Genomic DNA, 12948 nt, shown 5'->3' with positions numbered 1-12948 from the left:
GCTCGATGGCAGTGAGTGGGACAAATTGTCTACTGGCTCAGAAAATCAGCCAAGAGTTGCTGCCAAGAATGCTGGGTGGAGGTGGCAGAGCAAGAAAAAGATCCTCAGGAGATGGTAACCTCAGGCCTGTGCCACACTGGGTTGCTGGGGTAACGTACATTATGTACATACATATTTACATATATACGTATTTACATTACGTATTAATGTTGGGCTAACTGCATGGTCAGCAGTTCGACCCCACCAGCCACTTCAAGGAAGAAGAGGCTTTCTGCTCCAAGTAAGATTTACAACCTTGGACAGCCTAGAGAGAGAGTTTCTATGAGTCAGAATCAATTAGATGGCAGTATGGTTTGGATATGCTTAGAAAATTCTTACACTGAGAAATGAATCTAACTGGTTATGGGCTATTAAAATCCCCGGGGTCCTAGCAGCAACAGAAATAAAAGAATTACAAATTTTAAATGTTAAAATAGAACTTAAGGAATATCTAGAAGTTAAAAATTATATTTAAAATAAAGTGGCTATATTAAAAAGCAGGTTAGAAATAGATGGGGAGATTTTAATTTTTTTTACTTAACTGTAAGACTGATAGGAGGGCATCACTCAGAAAAGGAATAAAAAGAACATTAAGCCATTAAGCCTGAAGGCACAATTAAGAGACATCAAAGCCCAAACCTAACGCACTGTCATCATCTGCCACCGAGTCTATTCTGATTCTTAGCAACCCTTTAGGACAGAATAAAAATGCCTCTCGGTGGGTTTCTGAGACTACAATTCTTTAAGGGAGCAGATATGGAGGACACAAATCCAACAGTTCAAAGAGAAGATGGAAGGAATTGGAGAAGGGAATTAAACAGTTAATGGCTACATTTTTTTGAAATATAAAGATATAAAAAACAGAATAAATTCTGAATTGGATGAAGAAATATTAATCTACAACTTGACAGAGGTTAGCCAAAGAGCAGGGCATCAAAAGGCACCTACAACTAGAGAGAAGAAATCCCCTTTAGAAGAATTAACAAGGTCAACAAGACTTCTAATCAGCAGCAATGTTATGTCAGGGCTAAGGAACAATGCTGTGATGACAGGAGTTCTTTTGTGTGGTCTTTGGAAAACAGCTTTAGAAAACCTCCCCTCCCAAGCCCACCCCAAGTCTGGAGGCATTATCTTTGCCCTAGTTTTCTACCCTAGAAGATTTGTTGAGATTTTATGCAGCTTGACTGACATTCCCAGGGTAAACTGTAAACAACATGCTTTGATACATTTTGTCCTGCCTGGACTTCAACCTCAGGATGGGTAGGCCTTTGAAAGGAAAACGCAAAAGAGGCCGCTCCGGCCTGCTATGCAAATAAAGCGTCTACAGTAGTGGTTCTTAACCTTCCTAAGGCCAAAATCCTCACACAGTTCCTCATGTGGTGGTGGCCCCCACAACCATAACATTATTTTGGTTGCTACTTCATAACTGTAATTTTGCTACTGTTATGAATCGGGCAACCCCTGTGAAGGAATGTATCCGTCTCCAAAGGGGTTGTGACCCCCAGGTTGAACTGCTGCTCTAGAATCTACAGAGAAGGGGTTAGTCATTCTGTGTCCTTCACCCTAGGTGGGGCCAAGCTTGGATACTGACATTAATTTGTGTTATTAATTTCATCAACAAGTTTAATTTGTGATGTTTCTATGTTAAAATTTATTGATACTCATTATCCTATTTTTTTGGTTGTATTTCTCATGTCTTTTTATTTTTTAAAATTAGCCTTAACATTGACAACTGGTTGATTATGTATGCAGTAAACCCTACAGAGGCTTTTTATGCAGAAAGATAATAGAAGAAAGAAAAATGAGAAAAAGAAGGTGGAGAAAAAGGACCTTCTAGAAGAGCTAACACTAAAACACTGAAAGACCCAGAAGGGGCCCCGTGTGGACATGTGAGTGGTAACAGACCATCGGGTCAGGAGGAGAGCGCTGTCTTGCACTGAAGAACAGAGACATTAGTCTCTGCTTCTGATCTTTATCTTGAACTGAAGCCTGTTGATCCTGTCCCCAACCATGACCTTAATAAGTGACATAACTGAAGTATGGCTTGTGAGTTCTGTGCGGCCCTGGTAATGAATTCTCAAACCCACCAGAGAAGACGATGCTGTGGGGGGGATGGCTGGTATCCTCACTGGTAAGGGGCTGAAGTACAATACGTCTGACTTCTACCTCAGAGAGATCGGCCTTGGGCTGATCTTCATTGGCAATTTGGTCCCTGAAGTTAGGTTCTGATGGGGCCACTACTATCTCCATTGCCACCATTTTACAAATGGCTTCAAAGAACTGAAAAGAAAAAAAAAGTCTGTTCAGCTAATTACTCTTCCTTCCTCTTTGGTTTTTCATGGAAAGGTGTACCAGAAGAAACCTTTGGGATCCTTAAAGGCCAACACTTGGGGAGATGGTTAACATAGTGGAAACTGCAGCAGGTTTTCCAAAATGTGAAGAGGAACAGACGAGCTAGACATGAGGCTCCAAAAGCTTTTGCTTCGACACTGTACTTCCAGGCATAACTTGAGTGAACTCTAGAGATGTATCATAGTAATTAAAACTCACAATAATTAAAATTAAAGTCTCTAGAAACAGATGGAGTTCAACTTTGGCTGTGCTTCTTTTTTTTAACCTTTTTAAATTTTATTGGCATTTAATTCACACATCATACAATTTAATTAAGAAAAGTTGTACAATCATCATCACAATCAATTTCAGAACATTTTCTTCTTTCTGGTACTCTTTGTTAGCTTTCCATTTTCCCCAAACCCCCCCTGCCATGTTCCTTTGTAAATTTTTAAAAAAACATTTTATTAGAGACTCATACAACTCTTATCACAATCCATATACACATCCATTGTGTAAAGCACATCTGTATATTCTTTGCCCTCATCAATTTCAAAGCAGTTGCTCTCCACATAAGCCCTTTGCATCAGGTCCTCTTTTTTCCCCCTCCCTCTCCGCTCCCCTCTCTCTCATGAGCCCTTGATAATTTATGTCATTATTTTGTCATAGCTTGCCCTGTCCAATGTCTCCTTCACCCTCTTTTCTGTTGTCTGTCCCCCAGTGAGGAGGTCACATGTACATCCTTGTAATTGGTTCCCTCTTTCCAACCCACTCACCCTCTACCCTCCCAGTATCGCCCCTCACACCCCTGGTTCTGAAGGTATCATCTGCCCTGGATTCCCTAAGTCTCCAGCTCCTATCTGCACCAGTGTCTATCCTCTGCTCTATCCAGACTTGCACGGTAGAATTCGGATCATGATAGTTGGGGGGAGGAAGCATTTAGGAACTGGAGGAAAGCTGTATTCTTCATTGGTGCTATATCACACCCTGACTAACTCACCTCCTCCCCTAGACCCCTCTGTAAGGGGGATCTCCAGTGGCCGACAAATGGGCTTTGGGTCTCCACTCTGCATTTCCCCCTTCATTCACTATGGTAAGATATTTTTTTTCTGATGATGCCTTATACCTGGATCCCTTCGACACCTCTTGGCTGTTCTTCTTATGAGTCAAGTGTCTTGGGTTAAATTCTCTATGCTTTATTTTCTGCACTGTACATCAGTTTTAAAAAGATGAAATAAACATACATATAAAGGTTTCAATAGAGTGCCTGGTAGAGAGGAGGTGATTACTAAATCTCACCTAATATTATCACAAAGTCTAGCCCAAAGTATGGTAGAGTGAGCATGTAGTTTGATCATGGCTATCTGTAAGGTGACTGTTGAATAAATAAAGTATAAGAAACACATACTCTGACATCCACTGAGCAGCCAACAGTCCATGATGGATTTCCCAGCACTTGATTTTGGCATAAGAGATGGACTAGTGAAGATTTTCCAACACCTGAAAAACACATAAAAGCTCAAGTCATATAAAGAGGCACGCCTGGAATCTATTCTGGCATGAGTACAACACAATATGTGCAATCATGATATGTAAGAGGTGTTCAAATGGTGCCAATGGTGCAATGACTTTATTGGCTACGGTGAAAAAGATGACTGGGATCAACAGCTCTCAGGTTAGCCTGCATCAGGATCACCTGGAGGGCTTCTGAAAACACATAGATTGCTGGATCCAATCCCACTTCTGATTCAGCAGGTCTGTGGTGGGGACCAAGATTTGCACTTCCAACAAGTTTCCAGGTCATGCTGATGCTAGAGGTTCAGAGGCCTCATCTTGAAAACCAGAGAACAACGGAAATTTCATGTAAACTAAGCCTTTTCCTTTTGAATGATTTCATCTAGTTAGCCTATTTTAGAATTGTACCATCTTAACAGAGCTTGGAGGCAATTTCTTCTGCCCTGCACACCAATTCTGAAGTTCCTTTCTCAGGCCCTATTGGATGGTCTTCTAGATTGTTCTGGAGCACTGCCAATGACAGGGATTCACCATTTCAGAATTTCTTACCTAGGCACTCCAGTTTTCTTATATATGTATGCAGATTTCTAAAAGTTAGACAACAACTTGGTCAGCCTTCTCTCTGGTAAAAGGCAACTGCTCTACTCTTTTAAAACCCTGGCCCTTTCCCTCAGAGAAGCATGTTCTGTACTGTGGAACAGCTGGTGGGTTTGAAGCCAACATCAGTCTGAGGAGGAAAGGAAGGAGACCGTCTTGCGCACCCGAGTGTGGAGTCACTCATTCATTCACCTGAAGATCGCTGTGTAGGTTCATCTGGTTCCATAAACAGGGGTTTTCTAGAAACATGCTGTTATCATGGAAATATTAATATCTGTTATTCACTTTAAGTAGTATCACTGAATTGTACATGTGAATGTTATTTAACTGGAAGATATTTTGTTACATTTGGAGTTACAACTATTACAATTTAAAAACAAAAGCAAAAGCCTTTGCTGACACGCTTGTTCTGTCCTAAGCATTCTACTCCCCAAAGGCCACCGGCCTGGTGAATTAATCTTTCAAGATTCGGCATTACTATAGTTGTGAAATCTTTTTGGGCCTGACTCACGTATAAGGAAGCACACAATCCTCTGCGTCTCCACTGTATCCTTTATGTTTTCTTACAACGTGCTTGAAACACAGTTTACAATGCTATCTTTGTGGGTCTTATTATCTGTTTAATTTTAAGTTTAGGGGGGTTGGACTGTTACACTTATCTCTTTATTTCCAGAACTCAGAAAGGGGTCTTAATGATTATTTACAGGTGTCATTTCATTTAGGAAACCAGGTGTACCAACAGCTACACATTGGGCTGCTCACCACAAGGTCAGTCATTCAAAACCACCAGCATCTGGGAGAAAGACGAGGCTTTCTACTACAATAAAGTGCTACAGTCTCAGAAAACCACAGGGGTAGTTGTACCCTGCCTACAGCATTGCTGAGTCAGAACCAACTCAATGGCAGTGTTTGGCCACTTAATGTCCTATGTTCTGTGCAACATGCCGGTATGTGATTTGGACATCCTGTTAGTGCATTCAAACTGCGCAGGAGTCTGCTTCCGGTTGCTTGCTTTGCAGCTGCTGCTACTGGAGCTGCTAACCGAGGGCAGAGGAACAGGAACTGACACTGGTGGTGGCAGAGAGGGTGCCAGTGGGGGGTGGATCAAGAGGAAATGAGTGAAAGGGGAATTTCTGCCTGCTGTTCCTACATTCCTAAGCAGTAAGGAGCATCCAGGGCCCCCTAGTCCTTAGCCTAATTCTTGCCTGCCAGACAAAGCCCAGAGAGACTGTCTCCAGCGTCATGTTCTCTGCTTCCCCTGCCCGTATCTCAACTGTGGTTCAGTGCTTCAAGAGTCTGGGTTTGGGATCGTTAATGCCATTAATATAATACAGTCCAGACCTGTTTACCCTCTAAAAAACAACAAAAAATATACCTACGGCCCCACCAGAAAACAACACAAAAAACTCACTGCCTTAAAGTTGATACCAACTCACAGCGGATAGGGCAGAACTTCTCCTGAGTTTCTGAGACTACCTCAGAAATTGTCTTTCTGGGGGTAAAAAGCCCCGTCTTTCTCCCGCAGATGCTAAGAAATGCCTATTTGTTTGGTGACTAAAGTGCTCCATGTTATTACAGAACTTTCACAAACATTTTTTAAAAATAGTATTTCTGTGGGCAGACAATAATTAAATCATTCCCTTAGTACATACCGGTATTTAGCTGTTTTTGAATGTATCACTATCCCAAAGGGGGGAAAAAACAACAAAAAACGTTTCCTTTTGCTTAACACTAGAATTCTTTCTGTAAGATACACCCCCAGAACTGAAATTAATGAATAAATGGAAATGACCATTTCAAGTTCTCGAGAGTCCACATTGTCAGGCACTTTCCCTCTGGCTACACTGCTCGAGCCCCACCAGAGGCTGCAGGTGTATCTTGTTCCCCATCAGCAGTGTCCTGGAGGTGCTTGCTCTTCCTTGTTAATTTGATTGGGGGAAAGAAAAGGGACAGCTTGCTGCAGTCTGCCCTTGGTTTCTGGTAAATTTTTATTGTGTTCATGGTTGCTAATCGGCTGTCATTCCTCTTGAATGAGTTCTCTGCTGATAGGTTCTGTCCATTTATGTGGCAGGTTTGTCTGCGAATCAATTTATCTCTTTATATATTAGAGGCATTAATGCTCATGCAATTGAATCAACCATCTTCCCAGGTTTCCTTTCATCCATTTTCACCTATAGATATTGAACACGTTTTGAGTACTCACATTTCGCTTTGCCCTGGTATTTATTGCATGACATCCGTTTCACGTAGCCCATGACATCTGCTGCATGTCAACTGTGTGGGCGATATCGGCATCTGTGCTGGAGTGTAGGTTGCGTATCATGGAGGCATGCAGCGGGGCACTTTTAGTTATCAACTTGACATAAAGCTTCAGATTCTAGTTTTGCTTAATTGTTGGGGTCAATAGTTTTCTGCAATAATACTCCATGACTTAACTGCTCTGGTTGGTAAGTCAGAGCAAACACGGGATGAAGCAGGGAGAGGTGAAATGTGAGGGATAGTGATCAACTTATTCATTTCTTTAAGAATTTGTGGTGGTTCTGGCTCAAACTAAATTAGAGCAAAAGAATGCATTAAATTTGCCGGGGAAGGAAAAGGACAAAAATAATTAAATAAATGCCAATTCCAAATGTAGGTGTGCGTAATGAACCACCCCGAAAAGCTGAAAGGACAAAAGAAAGCAGCACATACGCACTGGTTGAGATTTTCCAAGATCTAAATCCTCAAATATCTCCTTAGGGTGCCAAGGAAGTCTTTACCTCGCCTGTCATTCTTGTAGAAATTGTGAAATCTCCAAAAATAAAATTTGAAGTTTGAATACAAAGGCACAGAGAGTGTAAAAGGTATCCTCCACCCTGTCAAACAGCAAATCACTGTTTCAAGGGGCCAATAAAGGCAATAACTGGCCCTACACAGGTACCCTAACATTAGTGAATGTGTGACATTAATTACTTTCCTGGTCGGTAAGGTCGCATCTTCTGTTTTTCGGCTAGACTATGACAAGGAACAAAGCATACTAACTGCCTGATTATTTTCCACATTTTATGAAGTATATAATTTTACCTCTGTTAAGTAACTCATTGGTTTCACAGTCAAAACTCTAGCACTTACTATAATACCTGGAATATAACAGGCTTTTACATCAATCAAATACTTTCAACAATATTTAACATGAAGGCTTTGCTAGATACAATACACAGAGGGAAATGCAGCCTAGAGTGGACACTCTTTCTAGTTCTGGGCCTCAAGACCTCAAGAAGAATCGCTACCAATAGCTCTGGGTCCTTATCCTAAACTCCATTAGATGATACCCTTGCCAAGTCCCTTCATGCCATTGCTTTGTTCATCTGTTAAAACAAAACCCACTCTATTCAATGAACTCCAGTACTACTTCAAAATTCCATGAAGAACTGGAGATGACATAAAATGGACTTTTCTCAGAATTTCACAATGCAGCTTCCTTAGGAAAGTCTTCAACGATGCTCTGCCAAACACTTTACAATGCAAATGGCATACAGATTATGTGAAAATGCCTCTCCCAGCTCCTTGGGTACGTTTTCTGCCTCCTTGAAACAGGTCTCTTGGGTATGTTTTCAGCCTCTGTTTGGTACATTTTCTGCCTCCTTGAAACACGTCTCTTCTACCCTCAAGCATCTGGTAGTGTCTTTGCTCACAGTGCACTGTGAAAGGTGAATTTCAGGAATGCACTTCGAGAAAATGCAAGGTTGGCATACTTTTCCATGTTATTAAGGGATGTGGGACCAGGAATTGCGTTGAAGAATTGGAAAGTGAGGCGGAAGGGGGAAAATGAAGAATTCTTCTCTTGTTTTTAAATGTCCAAGGCTTTAAATAGATTTTAGTATTAGGTTTGAACTGGGCTCACTACTAAGTAACTCAAGAGTATAGCCAGTCTCTTAAGATTTCTAATTAAAAAATTAGAAACAACAAAAAAGGAGGGCCCCTGATATTTCATTTCATAATATAGTTTGGAAGAAACCCTGGTGGCATACCGGGCTACATGTTGGCCTGCTAACTGCAAGGTCGGCAGTTCGAACCAACCAACCCCTCAGCGGGAGAACGATGAGGCTGTCTGGGCTGGTAAAGATCTACTGCCTAAGTAACCCCAACCTAGGGGCTCTGAGTTGGAATCTGCTCGGCGGTAGTGGGGTTTGGTTTGGGGTTAATATAGCCTGGCATTTACAAGCGTTGATTCTGGAGTTCAAACCAGTTTTGCCATTTGCCTCTCTGCCTTACGTTTCTTAAAACGGGATAAAAGGGCTGTTTTCAGGATTAAACGTGCTAATGCTGTAATGCAGAGTTTGCAAAAACATTCTTCTTAGTACACGATCGTACTAATTTCTGTATACTACTCGATGTCTGCATATCTTTTAAAACAAAGGGGTTGATGATACTTTCTGGACCGGAGGTCGTCGGGGCGACAGGTGTAGGAAAACCGAGTCGGCCGGGAAGGGTCAGGGCTCGGTACGCTCTACCCGCAGGACGCCGCCACCCAGTCAAAGGGAACAAAGTCCTTCGGGAAATGTAGTGTTTAGCCTAGTTTAAGTCACGACTTCCTCCACCTGCGGAACAACAGGAAGTTAGGAGATAAACAATGAAGGGGGCGGGGGCGCTGTTATGAGATAACTCAAAAGTGCCAGGCGCTCCGGAGGGGGGGTCTGAAGCACTCACCTGAGTCCCCCAACACCAGCACTTTCACCCGATCCAAGGACGCCATCTTGCCACGCCTGCCTGGCGGACGCCTCTTCCGGGATTCTGGGCCAATCAGAGCTGGCACGGGGGCGGGACCTTCGATTTCATTGGCTGTCCGGAGCGCGACTCTCCCGACGGAAGGCTTGGCTGTGCCGATTGGCCACTCTGCGTAAAGGGAGCGTGTGGTCGCCGAAGCGGGTCGCGGGAATACGACGTATTCGCTGTCGCCCAGGTGGCGTGCTGGTTTAAGCCGGTAATTGAGACACTGAGGGCAGCTGGAGTGGCAGTGTTCAAGGATCCTTTTCGGTAAACCTTGTCCCCAGCTCCTTGTTCCAGGGTCCCTGCCCGGCGTGGCATTTCAGGCTTTCTCCTCCTCACCCCTCCCACCCGAACTCTTTTCTTGTCCTAAGCTACCCTTCTGGTTTGATCATCTTCTTGGTCCTCAAAGTACCACTGACCCCGGAGCGGCCCGTGTGCGATCTCGGGTATGGCTGCGCCGAGTGTGCCCACTGGACTCCACTGGGAGAGTCCTTGGGAGTTTGGGGGGTTCGGGGTCGCCGTGGGGAGGAGCAACGCTGAAAGGGGCTCGACGCTGGGATCTGGGGCCGGAGGTTTCGCTGCTATAGGTGTGGCGTGCCCCGAGAGATTGTAACAGAACTGCAGTTAGATGTATTGGTGACCAGCAAGCAGTCTACGGGACGAATCTAACAGGACTCCCCGCCTCCCCACCTTTTCTCCCCCGCACAGTCAGCATAATCTTTTAAACTCGGGAACCCAGGCACGCCTGCTTACCACCAGCTTTAAGTTTAACAGGCGGTGTGCAGTGGCTTGTTTTCCATTCTGGACACAGGAGTGGAGAAAGTCAGGTGGGAAGTGGGCAGGGTGGACCTGGTGGCAGAACACGTGCCTCAGAGATCTACGCAAACTTTCATGTACTTGACTGGCTGCGCTGGATGCCACGGATGCGGTGATGAAAAAGAGGTCCTGCTCGCAGCTGCCTGTTGTGGAGGTCGGGAAGGAGACACACGGAGAAAGTACTAGAATGGGAGCATGGGGAGGGGATCATTCTAATCTCTGAGGAATTTACCAAGACTCTCAAGGATGATTAAGAGGATGGTTTGGATTTCACTTTTGAGGGCAGAGGGAATATAGCTTGTGAAAGGGGCATGCGATGGAGAAGCCAGCGTGGCCCATGTGGTTGGGAAACTCCAGGGTGGCTGGAGACTAGCAGAGAAGGCATTCTTTTCGATTTGGTTTCTCCAGCTCTGCCGGCCACGCATCACTGCTCCACTATTGGTATGACTGGCATAAATCAGTAGCTGCTGAATGGATTTTAACACATTGGGGACCCCTGGGTGTCAGAGCAGAACTGTGCTTCACAAGGGTTTCAATGCTTGATTAAACAATGCCAGGACTTTTTTTCTGAGGCACCTGAGTGGACTTGACCCTCCAATCTTTTGCCTGCTAGTTTGCCACACTCAGACCCCATGGTTGGAATGTAGTTGTTAGATGCTTTTGAATCCATTCCTATTGATTTGACAGTAAAACTGTGCCTTAGGGTTTGCCATGCTGGAGTGCTGTACTGGAGCAGATCACTGGGCTGTTTTTTTACCCATGAAGCCAGAGTAGGTTCAAACTGCCAGCCTTTCAGGTGGTAGTCAAGCCTTAGCCAGCGAGCCACCAGAACACATGGAATTTAGAAAACAAAACCCCAGTTAATCCATTGCCATTGAGTGTCAAGGCTAGTTGTAGTGAGGTGAGGCTGGGGACTGACTTATGGACCAAGGGAATGAAAAGGAAACATAAGAGCGGGTACTCGAAGGTCGCACATTCAAAGGTCTCTGGAACAGAGCCTCTTGAACCGTGGGAGTCATGAGAAATTTGGCAACGGTAAAAGATTCTGAGCACACAAAGACCCAAAATCAATTCACTGTCAAGTGCATCGCGAACCTCAGGTGTTTCTGGCCGTGTGCTTGCCTGTGTTACTTCAGGCAACTTCACTGCAGCTACGGTGCTCGGAGCCCCCAGCTATCCACCAGCACTAGAGAGTGTGCTGTGGAATACTCTCAAAACCACCAACTTCATCCAGAGCCGTGTTGCATTTATATGTGTATTTTGTGTACCTGGGTCGGGTGAAAGTTTCTTAGGTGAAAAGAGGTCCCTAGTAGAAAAAAATATGGGAAACCTTGCTCTAGAGGCCGCCGAAGCTCTGTCCCTGTCTGAAGGTACCAGTTGCTGTTTAGCTGGTTGCTTGGGAGACAGATCAGAAGGCAACAGGTTTGGATTTTTGATATTGTCTTCATATGGGAATGTGGCCTCGTTTTGTTTCTTATATATTTTAAAGAGGAACTGAAAGTTTAAAAACCTATGGGAAATTTCAGTAATTTTTAAATGATTATAACCGTCATTTGGAAATGCATTTTTTCAAAAACATTTTATTAGGAGCTCTTGCAGTTATTAAAACAACTCATAGTTCCATTAGATCAAGCATAATTGTACAATTGCTGTCATCATCATTTTATTTTTTTTAATTGTTAAATTGTTTTATTAGGGGTTCATACAACTCTTATTACAATCCATACATACATCAATTGTATAAAGCACATTTGTACATTTGTTGCCCTCATCATTCTCAAAAATTTGCTCTCCACTTAAGCCCCTGGCATCAGGTCCTCATTTTTTCCCCTCTCTCCCCGCTCCCCCCTCCCTCATGAACCCTTGGTAATTTTAATTTATAAATTATCAAGCTATTTTTTTCCTGTTCCAAAAATACCTTTTGGGTCAAACTAGGTGTTCGGGCTGTCAGGTTGCGATTCTGATCTCAGTAATTCAGCAGGCGTGGTGAAATGGGAGTGGCAGAGGAGAGAAGGCAATGATTCGGAGGGAGGATTTCTGAGTGTAGAGATTTGGACATAGTTGCACAGCCAGACTCCCTTCCTGCACTTCATTTTCATCGGTTCGGGGAGGTGCTGCACATCTTCACAGGAATATCTGGTGGTATTACCTTCCAGCCAGCGTCTGAAAGAGTGCTTCTCCTCCAGACCTGTTAGCTCACTACCGTTGAATCGACGCCAACTCATAGGACAGGGTAGAACTGCCCCCGTGGGTTTCAGGAACGAGAATTCTTTTCAGGAGTAGAAAAACTCATCTTTCTGCTGCTTAGCAGCTGGTATTTTGAACTGTGACCTTTCGGAGCACAGCTCAACTTGTAACAATTACACTGCCAGGGCTCCTGAAGTGTTACCTATATCACCTGCTAGTTCCTCTGTCTTCTTGTTCACACTGGCACAGAACATCTATTTTTTAATCTTTTTTCTCTCCTAATGTCCCATTCCAGAAGCCCTGGTGATGTAGTGTGTTTTACGTTGGGCTGCTGCTGGCAAGATCAGTTTGAAATCACCAGTTGCTCTATGGAAGAAAAAGCAGCTTTCTACTTACCATCTTGGAAGCCCACAGGGGCATTTCTACCATGTCCTGTAGGGTTGCTATGAGTCAGAAACCCCTTGATGGCAATGAGTTTGTTTTGAGTTTTTAAGTGTCTCGTTTCCAATACATTGTTAAGGCCGTTTGATTTTATTTCCCTAAGAGTTTTCTTTATCCTGTCATCTGTCATCTTCTTGCTGTTTTTTGTTCTTCCTTAGTCTGGATTTGATTGCTATAGCTCTTCATACTACCAGAGTATCTCCACCTTCATTCACTTTAGTCTGTTTTCCATTAGTTTTCTAAGTCCAGCCCACTGCCATCCAGTCAATCTTG

The 12948-nt window shown here is 43.7% G+C and overlaps 2 protein-coding genes across 3 annotated transcripts in view; one reads left to right on the top strand and one right to left on the bottom strand.

The window, feature by feature from the left end:
- Positions 1–9320, bottom strand: part of RABL3 (RAB, member of RAS oncogene family like 3) — a 52951-nt gene extending 43631 nt beyond the window's left edge. The window contains exons 1-2 of the mRNA XM_075556355.1: positions 9172–9320; positions 3779–3870 (exon numbers count right to left, since the gene is read on the bottom strand). Of these exons, the coding sequence (XP_075412470.1) occupies positions 3779–3870; positions 9172–9217 (138 nt within the window). The 5' untranslated portion in view covers positions 9218–9320. The remainder of the gene's footprint in view (positions 1–3778; positions 3871–9171) is intronic.
- Positions 9321–9360: 40 nt separating this feature from the next.
- GTF2E1 (general transcription factor IIE subunit 1) overlaps positions 9361–12948 on the top strand; it is a 51527-nt gene continuing 47939 nt past the window's right edge. Inside the window, exon 1 of one of the 2 annotated variants that reach the window (XM_075556351.1) lies at positions 9361–9498. The gene's annotated coding sequence lies outside the window, so the exon portion shown is untranslated. Of the gene's footprint in view, positions 9499–9522; positions 9678–12948 lie in introns of those variants that run through there. The other variant, XM_075556352.1, reaches the window with a different exon arrangement.

The sequence above is a fragment of the Tenrec ecaudatus genome, chromosome 8 (genome assembly GCF_050624435.1).
Source record: "Tenrec ecaudatus isolate mTenEca1 chromosome 8, mTenEca1.hap1, whole genome shotgun sequence".
Classification (NCBI taxonomy): Eukaryota; Metazoa; Chordata; class Mammalia; order Afrosoricida; family Tenrecidae; genus Tenrec; species Tenrec ecaudatus.
The sequence above is the reverse complement of the archived record's forward strand: the minus strand, read 5'-3'. Positions and strand labels throughout refer to the sequence as shown.